Source organism: Pygocentrus nattereri, chromosome 26, assembly GCF_015220715.1.
Source record: "Pygocentrus nattereri isolate fPygNat1 chromosome 26, fPygNat1.pri, whole genome shotgun sequence".
Taxonomy (NCBI): Eukaryota; Metazoa; Chordata; class Actinopteri; order Characiformes; family Serrasalmidae; genus Pygocentrus; species Pygocentrus nattereri.
The window spans coordinates 20227419-20252226 of NC_051236.1; the positions used below are offsets into that span (position 1 = coordinate 20227419).

At 38.3% G+C, this 24808-nt stretch overlaps 1 protein-coding gene across 3 annotated transcripts in view; it reads right to left on the bottom strand.

The window, feature by feature from the left end:
• Positions 1–24808, bottom strand: part of slc9a7 (solute carrier family 9 member 7) — a 58669-nt gene that overhangs the window by 29445 nt on the left and 4416 nt on the right. For all 3 annotated transcript variants that reach the window (XM_017720722.2, XM_017720732.2, XM_037535045.1), the window contains 11 exons: positions 16435–16637; positions 15781–15858; positions 10964–11040; positions 10648–10760; positions 9338–9443; positions 6789–6930; positions 6557–6662; positions 5407–5495; positions 4321–4434; positions 2385–2496; positions 2017–2170 (listed from right to left, as the gene is read on the bottom strand). In XM_017720722.2, coding sequence (XP_017576211.2) covers positions 2017–2170; positions 2385–2496; positions 4321–4434; positions 5407–5495; positions 6557–6662; positions 6789–6930; positions 9338–9443; positions 10648–10760; positions 10964–11040; positions 15781–15858; positions 16435–16637 — 1294 coding nt within the window. The remainder of the gene's footprint in view (positions 1–2016; positions 2171–2384; positions 2497–4320; positions 4435–5406; positions 5496–6556; positions 6663–6788; positions 6931–9337; positions 9444–10647; positions 10761–10963; positions 11041–15780; positions 15859–16434; positions 16638–24808) is intronic.

Consider the following 24808-nt stretch of genomic DNA (forward strand, 5'->3'; position numbering starts at 1 on the left):
AACATTATCCACTCAGAAGTTAACAGTGCTACAAAGCACCACTACAAACACATCAACAAAATCCTAACAGCTAAAAGCTAATCACAGTGAATACAAACTAACAGCCCACTAAAACCATGAAAGCAAAAAAAAAAAAAAAAAAAAAAAAAAAAAAAAAAAAAAAAAAAAAACAGCCCGCACAAGTGAAAGTAACTCAAGTACACAACCAACAAACATCACAGAGACTTTAACAAGAGTTATTAAAAATTCCTCATAAAAGTACACAACAGTGCACAATAAACTGAAGTAACTCTACTATAAGTGCATTCATTAGTACAGGATGTATAGTACTATATATGTATATAGCATATACACACACACACACACACACACACACACACACACACGAGGAAGGCAGTGATGCAGATTAAATTTCAGAATTAGTGAAAGCATAATCATTCAGTAAATATGTCAAGAATAGATCTGGACCTATAAGGACCGATAATTAGGTGGGTATTGCATCTTCATCTGGGGGACTTCCTCCCCCAAGTTACCAAATTATTTGAACTTTCCGTAAACAATGTACCACCACTATACACTGATCTACGTTTATTCCCCTAGAATCAAACAGCACACCCAAGTTATTATTAGGCTAAATAAAATTCTCTGACGTGGCAAACATGTCAGCCACAATACATACCCTGGAGGTACAAGTGCAGACTTACAATCAGAAGACCCTGGCAGGAGTGCAAGCTGTAATTTTATTAAACTGTTCAGACGCCCTCGAAAAACACTACAATGTCTACCAATAAAGCCTGTGAGATTATATGTCTACATCTACTATTTATCTAAAACAATGGATCACACTGAAGTAAAGGATGTCTCACACTTCAATTCATTTTGTCTTTGTTTGTCCTGCCAAACCGTTCCACAGCTCCTTCACTGCCCAGCAGCATTACACACAACAACATGAGCCGCTGAGTCCCCTGAAGCATCTGTCATCAGCATCACAGTGCTATAATCCTCTTTATCTCGAGAACTAGAGGCACTTATTAACAGTGTGCAGAAGCTACAGCCAGCACAAGCCCGAATAAACAACTCCACCTGCTCTTTCTGCCAGCCCTGAATCGGCTCTTTGCTGCTTCAAAACAGCCGCTAACCTTTGGTTTGTTATCTACGCTCATGCTCTGTTATTATTCCATTTATTATTTCATTTCAGATGTTATTACAATAGGGGGATTTGTCTGTACATGCTTTCACAGCTGACTGAGCTGGTATAAATTCCATGAGATGAACTATGAAGTGATTTATATCTCTTTTCCTCTCCACAGATTTTCTGAACCCTGAAAACTAAGTCAAACCTAATATAAACTACATAAATAAAAGCCCACTCCTCTATGCCTGCTTTCACAATGAAGTGCACTCCAATCCTCTTTGGCTCAGCTCTCAGACCATCGGTCGCCATGGAGATCATACAAGAGCAATACAGTTCAAATGGGTCATTAGTTGCTGTGGGGAGCTTTTGCGCCCCCTGCTGGGCACTGCAAGTAACTGCCAACAGCTTTAAAGGAATAGTTTAGTGAAAAACCAGATTGACACAAATTTCCCCTTACCATAAATTTAGTCAATAAACATTTAGCTTGGTGCAAAGTTTCTTAATTTTTCACTGAAGCTAGGAGGCAGGTTTAGCTAAAAAATAACAGAAGCAGCCACCAGTTAGCATCAGGCAAACTGCATGTCTACGTCAGATTCTCTTATGTGATTTTGAGACTGTATATCATGTAGTTATCGATAAAAATGGAAAACATACGGACAAAAAACAGATTTCAAGATGCCGGCTGCTGCTGTTTTTAACTGTGTGACATAACTTCATATAATTTATATTATTTCATTAGCAAAACTAATGAAGTGAACTTCAAACACCAAATATGTCTTGGTCAACTACACTGAGTAAAAGGGCGTGGGGGGGATTGTGTACATTTAATTTTTCACCAAACTATTTCAACTATTCAAGAAGTGAGTGGTGTCTTTCCTGACCTGATATGCAGCCATGACAGCATGGGCGTAGTGCCTCCACCAAACACCCATACGGTGAAGAACACAATGAGCAGCGTGGTGGTGAACATCATCTGGCGTGCATAGGTCGCTGTATCACGGATTGCCAGTGCGAATGCCATCGCCCCTCGCAGCCCTGCATCAACAGCACACACAAAGTGGAGATCATACACACAGAAGAGTATGTACATAGAAAAAAAAACATGTGAACATTGCTAATGTGTGTACTTATTCACTATGAAAACAGATTTCCTGCACTGAACTGGATTCCATCCAACCTTCTGGTGACTAGTTCTTATTATAAAAATTGCTTCACTGAAAACCTTGATTAAGGAGCGATAATACCATACCTGCAAACATCATCATGTGCTGGAAGTTTCCGCCAATTTTGTGTCTGCGCCCCAGGTTGAGCAGGAAGGACAAAGGGTAGATGTTAGATGCTCGGCCGATAAAGATGGCAATCTACCAATCAGGATATGGTTAAGAAAAAAAGTAACACACACACACACACACACACACACACAAACACAAACACACACACACACACACACACACACACACACACACACACACACACACACACACACACACACCTCTCCTTTCAATGGATAAAAAAAAAGAAAAAAAAAGCCATAATAGTCCCCAGGAGTGGTTATGTAACTGTAAATCATGACCCCCGTTTCAATACTGCTTTTAACATGTCCACGCCAAACTGTGAGGAAATGCATCACACGTACCTGACGAGATTAACCACGGCACAGGGAGGAGGGGAGAGCAAGGAGTGGATTGTTCAGTATGAACACACTCACCCTCGGCCAGGTTAGCCTCAGTCTGAACGTAATGTACATAAGTGCTGGTAATTCTCCCTTTGTCTGATTATAAGCGTCAATTTAGAACCATGGTGTATTGCCCTCTTTTTGTTATTATCTGTGTAGCCTTTAGCTGATATTAGAAAAAGGCAGCTATGTAGAGAAAAAAAAGTCATCAGATCACCTCCTTCTGTTTGCATTCAAAGCATAAGTTAATGAATGGGAGGTAATGCACATTACACATTGTACAACATAACATGGCATGTCACTCCTGTATTCCGGTACATGTAACAGGTCAAAATAATTGACAATAAAAGACAGATTACAGTTTTTACAAGTGTTTCAGCGCACGAGAGAAGTCACACATCCCACAAAGGGGTGCCAGCATGAAACCATGGGAGTTCAGTTGTATTTTATTTTTACAGCTATAGGAAAAAACCTAACAAAATATACTGCTATTACTGTGTATTTGTAGCTGTTATTAAAAGAGAACCTAAGGAGAAAGCACTTGCCACATAAGCACTTGCTAATTAAAATTTGAAAATTATTTTACTGCTAAAGTTTACAAAACAATTTTGTCCAACTTTTGCCATTTGAAAAGGGAATTGTGTTACAACAAAAGTGACTTCTGGGCAAGTTCTGCTGCTGTAGTTGACCTCTATGCTCACTCAATCCCTTAACTCTCCAAGAAGTCATCTAACAAACTTTATTTGAGGTAATGCAGTATTGGAATGGCCCTTAAGTTAGCATCAGACATTGACAAGGGCAAGTTAAAAGCAGTATAGAAATACGCAGACGGAAACATCCTTCACCTTGTCTTTAAGACGAATCTTAAAAATCACAAGTTTTCCATTTGCATCATTACATATTTGAGTGAAACATTATTAGAGCGGGTCTCCAAGCTGGCAGAGCAATTTCACTTGACATTAGGAAGGTGGAGAGGTGAAAGGCATGTTATTATTTGCTAAATGGTGACAATCAAAATACAGAAGAGGTTTCAGGAGGCAGGCAAATTACTATAGTTTATTCAATGATTAGAGCTAAACAAGAAATTTGTCTTTTAAACTGTATGGTAAAATGCATCATGCTTATTATAACTCAGGACATTAAAGAACCAGATCAAAAAAGGTCAACTTGGATTTCAGACTGACTTTAATGTATATGCATTTATGGTCTACTCAAAGGCCTTAGTGTAGCCTTGTTTTATTATGGATTTATCATATTGATTTACATTAGTACAGTACATCATATCAAAAAATTCCCCAGTTAGGCAAATAACTTGCACCAAAGGTGAAGACAATAATGCAGGTAAGGGTCACTCAAAAGTCTTGATCGGTTCTTGTTTGCTTTGTTTTTTTTCCAGCTGAATGGGACATTTCGCTATGTAAAATACCATCCTACCTCCAAAGGCAGGATTCTTTAGGTGCAGTTTGCAAGCCTTGATCAAACAAATTGCTAGCTGAGAGAGAAAGGATACAAATGCTCCGACAATAAAGATGGGACTGAAAACGTGGTTCTGGAAGGTGAAAAGAGCCAGCCCCATGTAGGAGAATATGAAGTTCTCTGCCAGGAAGTGCAGCACCTCAAACAGCTGAAAAAAAGTGATGATAAAATGGGTTCATTCATGCCTATGCACACAGCACATGTACACAAAAACATGTGCCATGTCTGCAGGAACTCAGCATTCTGTAGTCTAGTGTCTCAACCACTCCACTTCAGCTCTGGTAATTGGGTTAAGAGCATCCCCTGAGGGGCAAGAACAACCCCAGAGTGTAATCATTGTCCCAAAATTTCCTCCCTCTCAGGCTAGCACAGTGTGTATGCGCTACTTTGTGGAACGCTGCAGGGGGTTCTGGCAGTCTTTTCTCACAGCATCCTGACTGATGGCAGCTACCAGCAAGGGGTCTCAGAGAAGTAAATATCCAGCTCTTTGGAACGCTCCCCAGACTCATCCCTCCTCTCTACACTTTTCCCCCCTAAATCTTTCCTTTCACCTCTCTGTACATGCAGGAATGTATGATTTTATTGGCAGCTGCTCCAACATCCTTCAGAATATTGCCCTCAAAGAAGAGGCAGTTAGAGAAAAATTAAGCAAGTACAATTTCACCATTATGACTTCACAAGCCAGAACTTAATAGGGCTGAAGGACCTGCTTATTGGCAATATATTTTGCTGAGGTCCATCATCAGGTTCTCCAGATTAGAATACACACTGTTAAACCCTGGTAAAAAATTAACTTCACTTACCCTTCGGCCTAAGTACATCAATTACAGAACATTTCATATATGTCCCTATTTAAAACATACTGTGAAGCAACCTTGGGTTTGTGAAAGGCGCTATATAAATGTAATTTATTATTATTATTATTATTATTATTATTATTATACTAAAGCTCTTCAACTAGCCCAATGGCAAATTAACTTCAAGATCATGTAAAAACTTGCCTACTGATGCCCTCTGCTAGCCACTGCCAAAGTCTCAGCAAATGGAACTAAGGGGCAGGACACTGATAGCAAAAGTGGACATAGAGGGCCAACACCGGAGGAAAGAGAAAGAAAAGAACCTGTTTGGTTCGTTTAGTAGACTCCTCAGAGAGATTGTTGTATGTGTAGTGAGCCTGAGTGATCCCACAGAACAGCACTGCTACAACACCTGGAAGAGAAAAACAGACAAACACAGCAATAAAGTTGAGTCTTGTTCTAATACATTTTGAATGGCTGGTGGGGGAAAAAAAACAACAAAAACAACAGGAAAACGCACACATATCTGTAAGTTCAACATTCAAATACACCCTATAAAAATAAAGCATGACAAGTAGTGGTACGTTCAACTATTATATTGAATGCACTGGTAATTCATGCCTCTAAACTTGAAATGAGAAAAAAAAAAAGTGAAAATGTTGAAGATAAATAATGTGCCCTCAAAAAGTATTTGGCCATTTGTGCCATTCTTAAAAATGTATTCAGTTCACCGGGTCAGGAAACAATGTGCCAAAAACAGACCATTCAAAGACTGTACATTTCCTTTTTGGAAAAGTATTCTTTCAAAAGTTGGCTGATGTTTCAGATTGTTATAGAGTTTGTGATCCCATCAATGATGCAAAGCTCACCAACATAAGAAAAGCTGCCCCAGACTTTGACATTTTCACCTCTGTGCTTTACAATCTGTGACTACAATAACAGTCTGGCTGGAAATCTTCTGCAGGATTTCTCCACACAAAGAGTCTGACATCAGTTAAATTTTGTGCAAAAAGTTTTAAAAAATAAATAAATAAAGTTTCTCTGAAAATATCATACTGCTAAACATTTTGTGAAGTAACCTAAAGGACCCTATTAAAGCTTAGCAATGGTTAAACGATTTAGAGGGAATTCCACCAATTTTTGTATAATTAAATGGTTATGATATAAACAAAGTCATACAGAGGGGTCGGGGAAAACACTCTGCTCTAGAGAAACTTACTGAGTCAGAATTGTTCACAGTAGTGGTGATTGTAACCAGACGTCCATCACCAATAGCTACCTCACAAAGTTATTCAGTCAGTAAACTTCTCTACATGAACCGTTTTACAACAAACTACTCTAGATTTATGTAGTTTATGTTATCTCAACTATTACATTATGAAAAATCAGTAGAATTCACCTTTCCAAATACTTTTTGGGGCCACTGTAAAGATGACAATGGAAATTAATAAACACACACACACACACACACACCTGTGAAGCCACAAGCCTCTGCCAGTAGGAAGGTGCTCCAGGACATGAGGAAGAACAGTGCAGTCTCCAGCAGAGGGAAACAGTGCAGCTTGGTGAATTTAGTGACGTAAGAACAGAGTTAAAGCCTTTAAACACACAGAGATGGAGCTCCAACAGTCATTAAACAGCGCACTGTTAACAATATCTAACTGCTGGGTCAGAGCTTGAGATTTGCAATGTACTGAAAGGATATAAGGGCAGTGACAACTCCAGTGACTGCACCCATAGCAAAAGATCCACTGAAGATCCCCAGAAAAATGCCAACTGATTTAAAGAAGGCAGAGGCATCAAATGTATGAGTGTTTACTCCAGCGGGCTGATAGGCCACAATAGACCTAAAATGAACACAAAACAAGCCAAATATAAAAATTACATAATGAATAATAAATCAATTTACAAGGCCTGTACATGAAAATACAGGTGGTCATAAATAAGGGTTGTCATATTGCTTCATTAAGTCAGTGAAATTTTCTGAATACCAAAAACAAAATGTTTACTATATGAAAGATATACACTGACAGGCATAACAATATGACCTTGTTTCTACGCTCATTGTTTATTTCATCAGCGCCACTTACTATATAGGTGCACTTTGTAGTTCTACAATTACAGACTGTAGTCCATCTGTTTCTCTGTATACTTTGTTACCCTTTTACCTTGTTTTTACAGCATGTTACTGCAGTGCAGAATGACCCACCACCCAAATAGTACCTGCTCTGTGAGGGTCCATGAGGGTCCTGATCACTGAAGAACAGGGTCAAAGGGGGCTAACAAAGTATGCAGACAAACAGATGGACTACAGATAATGTTATACCTGATCTGTGTATATTTTCTACATTCTTCTTCTTCTTCTTTCGGCTGCTCCCTTTAGGGGTCGCCACAGTGGATCATCTGCCTCCATCTTGCCCTATCCACTGCGTCCTCTACTTTTACACCAACCATCTCCATGTCCACCTTCACTATATCCATAAACCTTCTCTGAGGTCTACCTCTTCTCCTTCTACCCGGCAGCTCCATCTCCAACATTCTTTGCCCAATATATCCACTATTCCTCGCCAACACATGTCCAAACCATCTCAACCCGGCCTCTTTGGCTTTATCTCCAAACTGCTCCACCTTCACTGTCCCTCTGATCTGCTCATTTCTAATCTTGTCCATCCTTGTCACTCCCAACGAAAATCTCAGCATCTTCATCTCTGCCACCTCCAGCTCAGCCTCCTGTCTTTTAGACAGAGCCACAGTCTCCAAACCATACATCATAGCAGGACGCACTACTGTCTTGTAAACCTTCCCTTTCACTCTTGCTGCTATCCTTCTGTCACATATCAGCCCTGACACCCGTCTCCACCCACTCCATCCTGCCTGCACCCTCTTCTTCACCTCTTTCCTACACTGTCCATTGCTCTGGATGGTTGAGCCAAGATATTTGAAGTCATCCACCTTTACGACCTCTACTCCTTGCATCTTGACCTTTCCATCTGCCTCCCTCTCATTCACACACATGTATTCCGTCTTGTCTCTACTGACCTTCATTCCTCTCCTCTCCAGTGCAAACCTCCACCTCTCCAGATTCTCTTCCACCTGCTCTCTACTCTCACCACAGATTACAATGTCTTCTGCAAACATCATGGTCCATGGAGCCTCCTGCCTGACCTCATCTGTCAACCTGTCTATCACCATTGCAAACAAGAAGGGGCTCAAAGCTGATCCCTGATGTAACCCTACCTTCACCTTGAAACCATTTGTCACTCCAACTGCACACCTCACCACTGTCTCACTATCCTCATACATGTTCTGCACCACCACCCTAACATACTTTTCAGCTACACCTGACTTCCTCATACAGTACCACAGTTCCTCTCTTGGCACCCTATCATATGCCTTCTCTAGATCCACAAAGACACAATGTAGCTCCTTCTGACCTTCTCTGTACTTCTCTACCAACACTCTCAACGCCAAAATTGCATCTTGGGTACTCTTTCTGGGCATGAAACCAAACTGCTGCTCACTGATCTGGACCTCTCGCCTTAGCCTTGCTTCAACAACTCTTTCCCATACCTTCATGGTGTGGCTCATCAACTTTATACCTCTGTAGTTACTGCAGCTCTGCACATCACCCTTGTTCTTAAAAATGGGGACCAATACACTGCTTCTCCACTCATCAGATATCCTCTCCTCTCCTCTCCTCTCCTATTTTCTACATTAAAGAGCCTATATTCTATGTCTTTATTTATTCTTTAATTTTTTTTTTGCCTGTACCAAAACAGTCCATTTTTGATCATGTGCCTTTACGACTGACCAGGTAAATGACCTCCATTCTGATTGGCTGTCCATTAATGTGGCAGTGTGACAAACACTCTTCATAACCTGATATTGTACTACTTAGGTGGGAATTTTCTAGAAGAATACCCTAAATGACACTGATTGTTTTGGCCAGCAGATGGAGCTTGAGGTCAATTCTTCCTAGATTTGGGCCCTGACAGCAGTGTTAAAAACATGTGTTTTATCTGTTTCACATTAGATTGTGGAAATCCCCCCACAAACACACTGACCTTGCGGCCAAGGAAACTGACAGGAGAAAAGCAAGAGTGTTTGTGTATATGTAGCAGAAAAAGATGAGGAATAACGTTTGTGTGTCTGTGTGCACAGTGTGCACAAGAGAGAGAGAAAAGAGAAAGAACAAGAGGGAAAGTGAGCAAGTGAGTCTGGGCAAGCGAGAAAGAGTGAAGTGAAAGAACTTACGATGAGAGGACAATGGCCACGGCGTCATTCATTACACTCTCTCCAAACAGCAGGGCATAGAGATCCACATCAGCATGGAGCTCATTGAAGATGGCCAGTACAGTGACTGAAATCAGACACAAACACAAAAACAAAAACATACAAAATTACAACTAGACTGACATCTTTATTATACATTCAATTTATTCTGCACAATTAAATAGTTAACCATATAAATCAAATGAAAAAAAAGATGCTTGTTTAAAACTTCAAGGAGTTAAAATGCATACATATCCCTGCTAGCAACAGTAAAATCATTTCATTAATTTTAGCATGCATAACCTTTTTCTGTGTACTACTATGTTTTCCATCAGTATATGAAAGCTGCCCAAAGCTATATTTATTTTGGGATGCACTGTGTCTTAATTTTTTTTCCTGTTTTAGTGCACTAGTACAATTCAGATCTCTAAGAGTGTATTTAAGTGACTGTTTTGTGACTTATGTTCCTATTCATGTTTTCTCTTGTTAAAAATGATAGTTTGTGTCACAAAGTGAATACAAATCTCAGAATTATCAGCGTTGTTAGATCATATTCTTCACACATCAAATAATGCAACAAATGTATTAAGAAATAGTCTTATTAACTGAAAAGAACAGATAAATTGGCAGAAAATGGCCTTGAAGTGTTCAGATGTAAAAGTCATTCAGAGTGTCTGTTGTGAAATACTCCATTCTAGAGAAACTTGCTGAATTGGAACTGTTCACAGTGGTGGTGAAAAAAGGCAGACGTCTAAAGCATTCAATGGTTCTATAAGTTACCTCAAATGACAACTGAAACATCTTTTTAATATTTGCTTTGAGATACAGTTTTTGCCTAAAACATTTTTAAAATACATACATGGTGGTGTAAGGCAAAAATATATATAATTTCTCACTATTGTGAGAGTACCATTGTGAACATTACATGAACACTCAGAAGACATGTAGTCTCACATTTTGTTTTAGAGTAAAATGGTTGTATTGGAGCTGTAGACATGGTTGGTTCTCATCCCCACCATTGTAAAGAAATCAAAGTCAGTAAATTTCTCTACAATGCACCAATTTACTTTGAACCAATCAATGACATCTTTAAAAACAAATATTATATATATATATATATATATATATATATATATATATATATATATATATATATATATATATATATATATATATATATATATATATATATAAATAATCTCAGCGGAATTCCCTTTAAATCCCCCCCCCCCAAGAAAGTAGAAGAGAAGCAGAGAATGCACAAAGAGAAAGAAGGGGACAAAAAGCATTACCTGGGTCTGTGGCAGAAATGATGGCTCCAAAAAATAGACAGTCTGTGTAGTAGAACTTATCAGTGAGCTGCCCAACTACCTGCATCAACTTCACCACTCCATACATCAGGTTTCTAAAAAACAAGAGCAGCCATTAAAATTCAGGAAGGAAATCAAACAGATACTGATTATTACCAAATGTCCTGCAAATTACAGTGTGTAAAAAATACACTTCCAGAAAAACAAGCCCTTACTGGATGATTAAGTAGGTCATTTTAAAGATGCCAAGCAGGTTAAGTTCAGATCATCGCTGTAACGCATGGTATTGTGGACTCACCCAATGACAAAGCAGGAGATGGCTGTGCCCAGGAAGGCATACGTTAGAATGGAACCCAGGTTTCTGAAGAAGTGTCTCTGGAGGAAGAGAGGCAGACACGCATCAACGTCTGCTCCACAGCACAAAAACAACTAAAGCATTGCTAACACACTTGTAAACAACAGCCGCCTAGACCTAAAAAAAATAAATGAAGAAACTGGAAAGAATGGTATAAAGCACTGCATTTGAATGCTTTACTTTGTCACTGCACACTCTCACTTTACCAACATCACAGGTTTGCCTTTACTGCAAAGCAGTAGGAGCTATTTACATTTTTCCTTTCATTTTCATTAGCCATGTTTATTAGTTTTGGGCCTGTGAGGCTAATCTAGTTAATAAGTAATGGAAACTTAAAGTCACAAATTAGCATGATGCAAATCAGCACACATGCATCAAACTGCTTCATAATTAAATGGATAAGACACAAAGAGTCAAAGTGGTTTAATGTAAATTGCTCCATTCTAGAGGAACAGTTAGAACTGTTCACAGAGATGGTGACAGGAACCAGACATCTGACATGTTTAATGCCTCTAAGAGCTACATCACAAAGTTATTTCAAGATACGGTTGTGAAAATACTGGCAGTTGGGCAAAACATTGTTTACCATTTTTAAAATTGCATGCTGGATGGACAGGTACATACAGGGTGTTGTAGAGCAAAATAGTAAAGAAATCAAAACCTCATGTTTCCTTACAATAAACTATTTCACATATAAAAAAAAAAGAAAAAATGGTTGTAACTGCTTGTGACACCATATAAAATAATGTTATCTATTAAAATGTACATCCCATAGTGAAAACAGTGGTGGCAATCTTCTTGAAAGCTAAATTCTGTCTAAAATTTTGGCACCAATTCACATTTTGTATCTAGCACCTACCAGTCGACATCCACCACCACCACCACCAGGGGAAATGATATTTTTGTTAATGCTTACAATTTTCTTACAAAAAAACCTACAAAAATAATAAGTAAATCAAATAAAGGCTGAGGAAGCAAAGAGGTGGATGTTAACCTTCAGCTGTAAATGGAAAGCCAGCAGCACAGGCTGTAGTCATATGAGGACACTATGTCTACGCATGTACAGGAGTGTGTAGCTATAAAATAAATGCTGAACAATAAGATGTTCACTAACAGATGCCACAGATTGCATATGACAGTATCATCATCCATTTAGCACTTCACAGAGCTACAAGATGAAGCCACACCACAAAGCTAACACCCACTAGCTAATGGCAGCAGACTGCCAACTATTAACTCTGCTACTGCAGATTAAACTTTGGCTGTGACAGTGAAACAAGCTCAAGTACCCAACTAACGCAGAGCATAAAGGACTTTAAGAGGTTCTTAAAAGATATTCTTTCATGCAAACAGCATTGATAAAACTAACAGAATTTATCCTACTTAAATACTCTCTCCAACACAAAAAAATAATAAAGAGCGAAACGCTAACTGTTATAGCACAAGTTCCCTGTGTGCTTTTTGTTATAAATATTATTGTCGCAGATTTTAATGAAGCATCAGAGCTCCATTCAAACAAAACATCCCCATCACTGTTCATGCACTGTTTATCCACAATTTAGGCCTCAAAATAAGTCATGATCATGAAACTTTAGCTTGCTATTTTTCCCATGTATATAATTATGATAAACAATTTAATTTTCTTTTGTTCAGTGTATACAACTAGCAATAAGTACAAGGCTATTGATCCCAACTGCCAGACAACTTGAGCTAAAATAGATAAACATTACTCACTGCTGCCCTCTAAAGGTGTTATAGCACAAAGCCACAAGTTACAGCTTTCACCCCCTCTCGCCACTACTGGAAGTCTAGTGAGTTCAAGGCATTTAGTTTACTGCTAAAGCTAATAAAACTCAAACCTCCCCAGCTCATCACTTCACGGTTCCACTGTGCAGTGATGTGGAGCAGGCTCCCCTGGGCCTGGCACTCAGTCTCAAGATGCTGAGTCACCCAGTCTTTGTCTCACCAGCTCCACTTCCACGGGTGGTCAGAGGCAAGTGCGAGAGTGAAGTCTGCCAGCAGCGAACGTAAGCATTCATCAGAGACTGCATCATGAAAATGCTCAACAAATCAACAAAGCCAAAAAAATAGCTCCCATTACGCAGCTCATCAGATACCTGAATATTATTTGACATAGGAAAAGTTATGGTGGTCAGAACAAAGAACAGAAAGAAGCATACTGTCAGTTATTTCAAAACCTCAGTTTCACCTTCTATTCTTTTTTTTAATATATATATATATATATATATATTAAAGGGCATATATATATATATATATATATATATATATATATATATATATATATTAAAGGGCATATGCCCTTTAATATATATATATGCCCTTTAAATTGTGTTAACATTTCACGGTGAATGGAACTAAAGAAATGGTCTGAAATTGCCTGAAACAAAATTCAGTGTCTTGCTACATTAATGTGTCTTAAATTTGAAATTTAAAAATGTTATGGTTTGTTACTAAAGTGACATGTGAGAAAACCTCTAGCTTTCTAACATGTAAACTACATGGACAAGGCTCTGGAGTAGAGGTCATAGCATTATATCTTGTAGTGCATTTTATTGTTGTCCTATTAAATATTTTTTCATCTGAAACTTTGTCTTTTTCCTCTTTTTGGTCAAAAACTGAAAGTACCACTTATGACCATTTTTGGTTGAAATTTTTTGGTAGCTGAAATTTCGGTACCTTCCTCCGTGCACACGGTTATTCACCTTCACCAACAGCAGGAGGAACTGTGCCCTTTTGTGGTGGTGGGGTTGGGGGGGGGGGGGGTGTAATGCAAATTAAACATATATCAAAATAACAACAATAACTCTAAACTAAGGTAAGACACATACAAAGGAAACCCCCAACTGTGTCCAGATCAGTCTGTGCTTGTAGTGCAGCTCCGGATAAAACAAGGCCACTCAGACATCCAACACACATCAAGCAAAGCAGAGAGCATGATGCTAAATCTATATTCGATCTATTATGATGATAAATCTATCTATGCAGCAATTCCATTACTGACTCTCCACATAGACAGCTCTGCAGTCTGCTGAATTGTGTTGCCTCTGTTTGGTGCCAGATATCAACCATCTGCTTTAAATCAGCCCCCCCCACTCCACTCTCAGGCACAGAATCAGTACTTATTTCTCTCTCACCTGCTGTCTTGACAAAAATCACAGAGTGCGCAATTTTATAGGAATTCACATGCAAAACATGACAGTGAATAAAAATTTTAAAGTTATAGTTTGGTTAAAAAAAATAAAAATGATCAGCAAAGACATGTTGTGTGTCTAAAATTTACTCCTAGCAGTGGAGTTACAAAGCATATACCCCACCAATTAGCATCATGCAAACCACTTACCTAAATCACACTGTTGCCTCAAACGTTGTTGAGTTTTTAAATAAATTCAAATAGACTTGCTTATGTGGTTTTTGATGCTGCATGGCATGCTCTCTATAGAAACAGTAAAAGCATGCTGCATAGCTAAAAACAGTGGTAGCAGCCACCTTGAAGTCTGATTTTTACACCTACACACTTCTACACTTTTGTCCATTTTTATAAATAAAACATCTGTAATACAGTGTTAGTAACTGATCAGAAAGCCTATATCTGGAGTAAAACCACAATCATGTAAATTTCTTTTTTGCTTTTAAATTAGCACTTTAAGTCCATACAGAACTGCAGGGAAAAACTCTCTCTCATTCACATGTTTCAAATAAAGTCAACACTCAAAGACCGAAACTTTTCAGCCAAGCAGCGCTATGAAAAGACGCTAGACTTGATATCAGGTATTATATTACCATGACCATGCATTATTAATCTCACTGGTTTGGAATCTCCCTGGATTTCTACACCGAACAAAGCAAAAACAATAAAAGAGGCTTAAAGCCAATACCATGTTTCTGATTACATATGTAATACTCTAAATATTAAACTGCACACACAGAGCCAAGCAACGTTCCAGAGGAATACAAAGGGTTTAGTGCTTTCAACATGACTTTTTTTAACAAAATCAGTTAATATTGTGAAACAAAAACAAATAATGCAGCCCAAAACTTAAGTGGATACACATAACACGTTAACACACCCTTTTACTAAAGTCCTGGATAATTGTGGCTGCAGCTTTATAACAGCTAGAAAACAGTCACTACGTTAGCCTAGTTGGTAGCATCCTTAATCAACAGTTCATAGTGCTAAACAAAAGTTAACAAATGTATATTCAAAAACCACAGTAATTTATGAACACAAACTCCATGCACAATGATTATGTCAGAACACATCTGGCAAAATTGCATGGCAGACCACTACAAACTTAGAAAAATCAAAGGCCATTTTTAAATAAAAGGCTCTTTGTTTGTTAGGCAAGCATGGGGGTTGTGCCTGTTGTAAAAATACCACACAGAACACTGGTGGAAGGTAACTGAAAGGAAGTGAAAGACAACTGGCCTTCGCTTCCGCAAAAAAAAAGCTGTTTATTACAGGCAATCAGCATTTTTTAACCAACAAAGGCAGTACTCTGCTCTTAACTAGCCAAATTCCCCAATTTCCAGCAGTTGTTTTCACCCAAGCAAAAGAGAGAGAAGCAGGGCCCACTCCACTATCATGTGTCAATTTCAAAATGCAAACGATGCAGCAGCAGGGAAACCATTCATGAACGCTCTACTGAACAGCAAAACAAAAGGACAACCACCCAGCCATGACAGCCAAGTCTGACATTACTGCCCAGAGGAGTCTCCCTCCAGCTACAACACTAACTTACCTTTTTAAGGCTGTATCCAGCATGGAAAATGATGGGAGGTAGCAAGATGTTGAAGAACACCTCTGGGTCAAAGGTGACCTGTAAAACAAGAAACAGCATTTATTTGCAATTCAAAAATAGATTAAATGTATGTTTACATCAGCTACAAATTAGCTTAACAATGCAGACATACACATACTCATATAATTACATAAACTGGTCCCCTAAATCTTGCTGTACATTGTGCTGGACAGGGTGCCAGAGGTAGACAAAAACAAACCAAAAGAGGCTACCCTAGTTAAATAACAAAAAAAAAAAAAAAAAAAAAAGTGAACTGTGGACAAATATATATATATATATATATATATATATATATATATATATATATATATATATATATATATAAAAAATACATTTATAGATAACATGTCATACAAGGTCAGAAACCAAATGAGCAACACTGAGATTATCACAACTTGACATGGTTTGAGGCAAGCATGTGATTTAAGCATGCAGTTAGCACAACGATAATAAATGGGTTATCAGCTTTCACAACGTTTTAGCTTCATAAGCCTCAAAGCTCCAGTGTAAAATGAAAGGAGCAAACTTCAGACTCTAAACATGTCTTAGCAGAATAGCTACATTCTGTGGGGGGGTTTGTGAATGTGTGTGTACCTTACGAAGCATGTCGTTCTGCTCCACATTGTGTATTTCACGGGAGTTGATCTCACCCTTCAGTGTGTACTCAAAGAATTTGCCACTGACATTGAGTAGCAAGGTGCTGACCGGACCCTCTTTCAGAGAGCAGCTGGGGGGTGTTTTATTGTGGTAACTGGTGGAGGGGATACCATACCGCAGGATCACACCCACCAACAAACCTGTGGACAAAGAAAGATCAAGGTCAAAAACAGGCCCATCAACAGTTGTCAAATGACTGGAAAGCATCCCTGTGCTGAGATAAAACCACAGTTTCAGATTTAAACCCACCGAAAACAGGACGAGACAAGAATTAGAAGAGTTTTCTGCCTCAGAAATGTGAAGCCCCTTTGTGTCATGCTTAATTTTGGATAAAAAAAACAAACAAACAAAAAAACCCCAAGATTAGTCAAAGTCTAACGCTCATTAATACAGACATTAAGGGGCCTTTATCAGAGTGCTGTGCCAGATCTGTCAGGAAAACCAAATCAAAAGTTTGAAGTGTTACTGCTAATATTATTCCCCTTAACAAAATGAAAAATTGGTTTGAATACAGATTTTAAAACAAAGCAGATATGCTAACATTAGCACTCTGAAATTCCAATCTTATAACTAAGAGTGGAAGCAAGCAATTAAAAACAAAAATTCACAGATTCAAAGTCACTGAATCTAATTCAAATGCAGAAAGGCTGGGCCCAGCTAACGCAGTCAAGCTAACAAATAAACCGTGAGCAGTGAAGGTTTTAACTGTAATATTTCTCTCTTAGTTTCACTCTCTCTTTATACCAAGCTGTACTATTAGTTGTTTTCAGACGTGTCACACTTCAAGATTTAGGACCAAATTTTCTGGGACCAATAGAATTTTATTGCAAGCTGTCTTTGGCTACAAAGGCACTAAACTGGTCGCCATGGAGCACGTCACATTCCACACTGAAAGACTGTCGGTTTTAATAAACAAAACAATCAACGAATTCTTTCATCATCTGCAATTTTTGTCTGGAGCAGCATTATCATGATGAAAACTGTACAGCGTAAACCCGCCTTAAGGCCAACAAAGAGCACACTTTGAGGAGGACAGCAAGGGAAGTAGGGGCACCTTATATGTGTTTCCTACAATGGAGTTAACGAAGTTTAACTAGTTAATGTTAATGAAGTTCTAAACTAATGAAGTTTAGAACTTCAGACCAATAAATGTTTATGTACTGGCACTGTCATTTACAGTGCTCTTCACAAATACTGGCACCCCCGTTAAACACGAGCAAAACTGGCCGTGAAAAAAATTGGCTATTGCTTATCCTTTTGATCTTTTATTAAAAATATTTATATTAACTAATAACTGACAAATAGTAAAAGAAAAAAAAACTTCTCTTTCATGATAAGTGTATCTCAAATCTGTGTGTGCCACAACTGTTGGCACCCCTTCATTTAATACTTCCCTTTGCAATGATAACAGCTCCGAGTCTTCTCCTATAATGCTTAGTGAGACTGGAAAACACATAGAAAGAGAACCAACACCATTCCTGCCTACAGAATACCTTGAGACTCCAGGGTTCACACTTCAGCTCATCCTACAAGAGATTTAAGTGAGAGGACTCTGCAACAGCCATGACAAAACCTTGATTTTGTGGTCAGTGACCTATTGTTGTGTTGATTATTGGTGTTTGCTTTGGCTCAGTGTCCAGCTGGAAGATCCAACCATGGCCCAGTTTAAGTTTCCTGGCTGAGGCGGTCAGGTTTTGATTCAATATCTGCAGGTACGTGAGCCAACGATACCATGCATCCAAACAAACCGTCCAGGACCTTCGGATTAAAAAAAAAAACAAACAAAAAAAAAAAACCCCCACAGATCCACCACCATTCTTTTTCTCACCAATCTTTTGTTGCACATGACTGCTGTACTGTCTGGTCTTTCTCAATGATGGATAACTAAAGGAATTTCTCCTGTATGTCACCTAATTTCTACACCCTAATAAAACAAGAAAGTAATTTAAGTGTTCCTATTAACTCAGGTGAACTTTAAAATATAAAACATGAGTGGAAATATATTTCAGTTATTTTCACTCTTAAGAATCTCTAGGGATGTCAACAATTGGCACATATAGATTTGAGGAAAAATATCTCATGACAAGATTTAGGTTCAGATTTTTCTTCAATTGTACCTCAAGTAATGGTAGGATTCTTGTAAATATTTAAAAAAAAAAAAAAAGATCAAAAATGATCAATAAAGAATGCTTTTCACAGCCAATTTTGCTCATGTTTACCAGGTCTGCCAATATCTATGGAAGGTGCTATGCACGAAAAATATCTGGCATTAGCACATCATGGTAACCCTTTAATAGAACTTAGAAAGCTCATGAGGACTTCAGAAGGTAGATCATTTACCTATTAAAGTCCTAATTTACTATTTAGGAATTTAGCCTCATGCCTATTTAGATTCTCTGCTTCTTGAAAAATCATGCATATACACACACACACACACACACACACACACACACACACACACACACACTCAAATATATTAAAAACAAACCAGGAGAAATTTTACAAAAGTGAAATTAGAATTATCATACAAAGTGAGGGTCAAGTAAGAGACAAATTTAAAGAGTAATTATTCTGAACTTTTCCTTTAACCTTATAAAATATTGTGTACTTTAGCATTCAGAACTGTAAACAGAATCTCAGAATCTCACAGGAAATGCCATTTATGTCACCGTCTCCAACTTCACTGCACTGCTGGTGTGTATACAGCGCGCACACGAAAACACACAGCACCTTATCTCAGTGAGGGCACATTATGAGTGTATGCGCCCACTGTGTCAAACCAGTTGGAGAGCATTTCCATACTAATGTGCCGCTGCCATGTGGAGTCAGCAACACGAAGCCAAGCTCAGATTTTAATTCAGCACACATGCATGCTCACCAGCCATGCACAGCTTCATTTAAGGAAAAGTCACAACATTCACTGCAAATACAAATACATGCAACACAAATAATAGCATTAGTACTAAAGAAAGGGAAATGATGACCTTGGAAAGGATTATAATGAGAGTCATTGTTATTACAGCTGAAGTTCGCAGGGTTTCTAGCCTTGCAGAGTCCAGGCCTCAGAGAGATAGCTCACAGTCAGTAACTTCAGTAATCACCAGACTAAAGTCTGCCATATAACTGGATTAGCAGAGGTGTGTGTACGTGTACATTTTTGTGAGTATAGACTGAGCACAGTATAGAAAGATTATAGACTGGATTGTTCACATGGCTTAATCAAGTCTACAGAATGATATACATTCACTGTACATATACAAAGACACATATCCAAGCAGTTTTCTGACTATTCATCGTGAAATTTCACCATAATGTAAAAGGCAGCTGGTATTTTCAAATGATGCTACATGAAAAAATGCTAAAAATTAAGGTTTTGTTCCGACAACAACTAAATGTGCGCAAGCACACACAAAACGCACAAACAGTGCCCGTGCTGTGTACGTCAGGTCCTAGACTTAAATCAGCGTAGGGGGGCATTAGTAATTGGGTTAGAGCCCCAGCAGCACACTCTGAGCCAAGCAGGGGCAAGCACTGACCTTGGCCACAGCCTGCCTAGTATCCAGCTAATACAGCTTAGTGCTCTCACACAGGCCACTGCAGGAGGAAAACGCTCAGTCCACTAAGTCCACAGAACAGGAAAAACACCCGCCATACCAAAGTGCAGCTGGCTAATTTCAGCTGTGTGTGTGGCAGAGACGGCACAGTGATACAGATCAGAAAGTCCCTGTAAATCCTCCAAAACTCTCAGTGGGCTGACAGTCAATGCTAATGAATTCTAAAGGGGGAAAACACTAAACACACCCTGGTGGGGGAAGTAATGCAACTTAAAAGAGGTAGTTCGGTGAAAAATCTAAATTTACACAGTTTGCCCTTACCACAAATTTACAGTACAGTGCAAGTTAGAGACAAAACGGCTATTAAACACAAGTTATTAATTTTTCAGGATCAGCAAAAAGCTGAAAACAGAAACTTAACAAAATTTAACAGAAAATGGCAGACATCTTAATAATGAAATACAGTATTTCAATATTTAATGTTTTTACTCTTTGCATTACAGCTCCATCCTTTTTGCTTTCAGTTTTTCAAAGAAATCTGCAGGGATGTTTTTCCACACCTTTAAAGTTCAGTCTTAAAAGCTAGTTGCATATTCTGTTTCTCACAATACAAATAATCCTGAACACATTCAAATGATGCTGAGGTCTGAACTCTGGGGTGGTTAGTCCATTGTTCTGAAAACACCAGCAGCCTGTCTTTGATTTGCACAATTTCTACACATCCTTTCAAAGTGTTGAGTTGTTTTCTAACAGTGGAAGCATGGACAGAAACACCTGTGGATGTTTTCAGATCTAATGAAAGAGTGGAGCTTGACCCATCTCTCAAATATCAAAGCTTTATGTACAGTTTCTCTGACAGTTCTGGTCTACCGGGTATATCTTAATACACAATAATTCAAGGGGATTCTCTTTTATCTACTTGCCTCAGAAATCTCTCTTGAAAACTGAATAACTTAATACTTAATGGCCATTTTGATTTTTGAACGAAAATAAATGAAGAGCTCTGATCTCTGCTCAGTACTATAGTCGATCAGCTAAGAAGAGAGCTGTTTTAACACTCAATCTTAATAGCTTCTCAGTTCCATCAGGAATATCTGTAAAAACCCTGGAGTCACGATTGATCCTGATCTGTCCTTCATTGCACACATAAGCAATATTACTTGAAGAGCTTTCCTTAAGCTTTGAAATATCGTCAAGTTAAGATATGCTCTATCCATACAGGATGTGGAAAATGTAGTTCACAACTTTATTACCTTGAGGTTGAATTACTGTAATGACCTGCTGTCTGGATGTTCCAGCAAAAGCCTTTACAAATTTCAATTAGTCCAGAATGCTGCAGCCAGAGAGCTTAGAGCTTGGTTTTATCAACACTTCATGGGCTTATATCTTCGTAAGAACCATCATGCCTACTTGGATCTCAAGGTGCTGGCTCACTATTAGTACCTAGAAATAAAAAAAGCTTTGGCAGGGTGTAGAATTTTTTATTCAAAGCCCCTCAGCTTTGGAATAACCTTCCAGTCACTGTTCAGGACTCAAAGTAATTTTTTTTCCAGACTATGCTAAAAACACACTTGATTACTCAGGCATTTATTAACTAGTCTTTCCCTTGGATAAAAGGTGGAAGGCTCACAGAGATACAGTATTCTGGAAAACTAGGAATGTCAGTGCCATCATTCCAATGCTCTCACGTGCTCACTGAAGTTTGTTAAAGTTGGAATGCATCTCAGGGGGCCTTCACATCATTGCTATCTTCTCGCTCTCCCTTTTTAGTTATGCTGTAATAGGTAGGCCTGATGGAGTCAGTGCTCACACTCCATTAACACTATGTAACTGCCTCAGACCCAGATTTTCTGTGAAGTTGATTTCCAACCGTTCTAAAAAAGCGTTACATAAAGAAATAAAGCTTGTGTTAGTTTGATCCATTAGTTTACTTTTGCCCATTTATATAGATAACTACATGATATAAGGCCAGAAACCTCATATGCAAGTCTATTGGAGAGTTTCAACACCTTTATATAGTTTGAGGCAAATGTGTGATTTAGGCATGTAGTCTCCTTCTATTAATTCTAGCTACATTTTGTGGTAGTCCAAGACTACAGGCAAGGTTCAGACACCAAATATCTCTTGGAAAAACAACTATATTTTGGGGTAAAGGGAAAACTGTGAACATTTGATTTTTTTAAATCTTTTTTTGCTAAATATCTCTTTAAGACTGACACTATATAAAACTGACAAAGAAATTTATCATAACTGAGTACTTTTAGGTAAATCACAGATCCTGTACTGCTGCCATCTCCTTCACGTCTGACAATTCAGTTGCATCACAGGAAACCTTTTCAGCTTCAGTATTTGGACATTTAATGGTTGCGTCAGTTCTAAATGTATCTTTATCAAAAATGTATCTTCATCACAAACCTTTTAAATCGGACCGCGTTGCCCGAGTTAGTGAGTAATATAAGCTTTGCTGGCATTTTGCCATTTAAACATTTTTGATTACATGGAAAAAATAGAATGCATGCAATTGGCTTTCCGCAACACATGCTGTACTACTGTCTTTAAGACAACAGGAGAACAGCTGCGTCATTAAAAATAATCATTTGTTCATTTTTCACTGTATCAGACTTTTTCAAGTCTCTTCAAACCTCTACAAGTTGAACACTGTGACCTACTGTAACCCAAATTTGTTTCAGAAGTCACTCTAGATCAGAGGAAAAATAAAAGCATGTACAAATGCATAAGCATAAGGTTGCCTGATGTATGACCAGAGCACGCAGATGGATCACAGTTCAGAGTGATGAAACAGAAATGGGAAAAGACTGAAAACTAAGAATAGAACAAAAAAGCTTTAATGTGGATGGAGTCGCAGAATCTTTCTACACCATCAAATTCACATTAAATAAAAAGCAGTATAATCATGCGCAAACACAAAGCATTTTGCAATAACAGACATACAATAAGAATGAGACATCAATCATTCTTAATCTCATCAGGTTTTACCCAGTTTTAAACAAATTCGCACATCATCTAACTGGAAAGTGCAAGCACTATGCCTGTATCCTGTTAAAACGTGAACTCAGCATTCAGCACCATACGGGACACAACCCGCAGCAGTTACCACACCACCAGCAGAAACATTTTTAGAAACTCAAGCTATCTGTGTACAGCTCGTGTGTGTTTGCCTTGACTAGCTGATATGGACTATTTAAAAGGTTTACAGAGTGATATAAAAGACTGGGCATAAGCACTATTCCCCTTAGACCTGAACAGTAAAGCGCTAAAGAATAAACAGTTCATACAACACAAACACACCCCCACAAACTAGATCCATATGTATGTATGTAAGCATGAACAGTGGAGCCACACTAAAAAACTGAGATTCTTTCATATAAAGCTAGAAATAACCAAAAAAGATAAAATTTCTCATTCAAAGATTTAACAAATAAAAGTTATGGACATTACAAATTTCTAGGTCACTTGAAATTTAAGCAAATTTGTAAAATGGAACAAGTTGAAGCTTTACATATAAAAAAGCAGGTGTCCAGACAACTCTTAGGTGGATCTGATCTCCTCATCAGAAGCTTTTGCACAAACATGTGGAGCCCAAGCCAATCTGAGTCTATTCTGTCATTGGAGCAAATTTACTAAGAAATTGTATACATCAAAGATTTCAGAGATTCTACATACTCAAATTGTTATTTAAAAATAGTTTCAATTAAGAAAAAAAATGCAAAATAGAAGTTTTATTACTGGTGGACCCCATTGTATGTGTGGATATAGGAACGTATGTATAACAAAGGAAAATCAACAGTTTCAGTCAATGCTGATCTATATCTGCTCTTTTGAATTTGTTCAAACCTGGTATGAATTTGTTCGACACAAGAGGTCCAACAATACAAAGCCTTCTTCCTCTATCTACTACATTGTGACCAAAGAGTAAATCGGATTCAGATAAGCAAATTTGAGGACGCAAGTATTAAACAACAGGGATTTCCCCCAAGTGTTTGGGATATTAAGAACAATAAACAATATTTCTGCTACTTATCTGTTAAGCTCAAGTCAAAAACATTACCTCCTCAAGTGATAATAGTTTAGCAAAACATGGAAGTCAGAGGTCTGATCTAAAGCCATCTGTATACTAGTTTCATCTCTCAGAGAGCAGAAATGTTTACATAGTGACTGCTAGTCTGCTGTCTAGTACACTTCTCACAACATCTTGATGGATTTATCCGTGGCATCTCCATAAATAACAGACGAGGGTTCTCATACGGTCATTCACTTATTATTCTTTCTGCTTAGCTTGTTTCCCCTCCCCAGCACATCCCTGGGAATCTCTAGATATCTGCAATGGCAGAGAAATACACAAACCTGTAGACTGACACTCACATTTATTAAATACACCTAAACTTGGGCAACTTCTCCTGGGAAAGTCAATACTGACCCACAGAAGTATCAAGACTAAGTCTTAAAGCAGCTCCATACCATTCAGAGATTCATCAACAACATATTGTAGAAGTATGAAGCTTACAGCCCACAATCATCCAGCAACATCAGCTCTTCTCCTCTCCTCCTGTCTCCTGTGCACACGCGAAATGATGCTGATGGAGCATTACCCTTGCTGAGGACCTTCGTTATTAACTTGTCCAAATTACAGAGCTCTGCTGAACAAGCTGCTCTACTACACACATCAGTGACCCCCAGCTAAAGTTTTCCTCTGTTGAGGTTGTATTAAACTGCACTGCTTCCATACATGAAAGGAT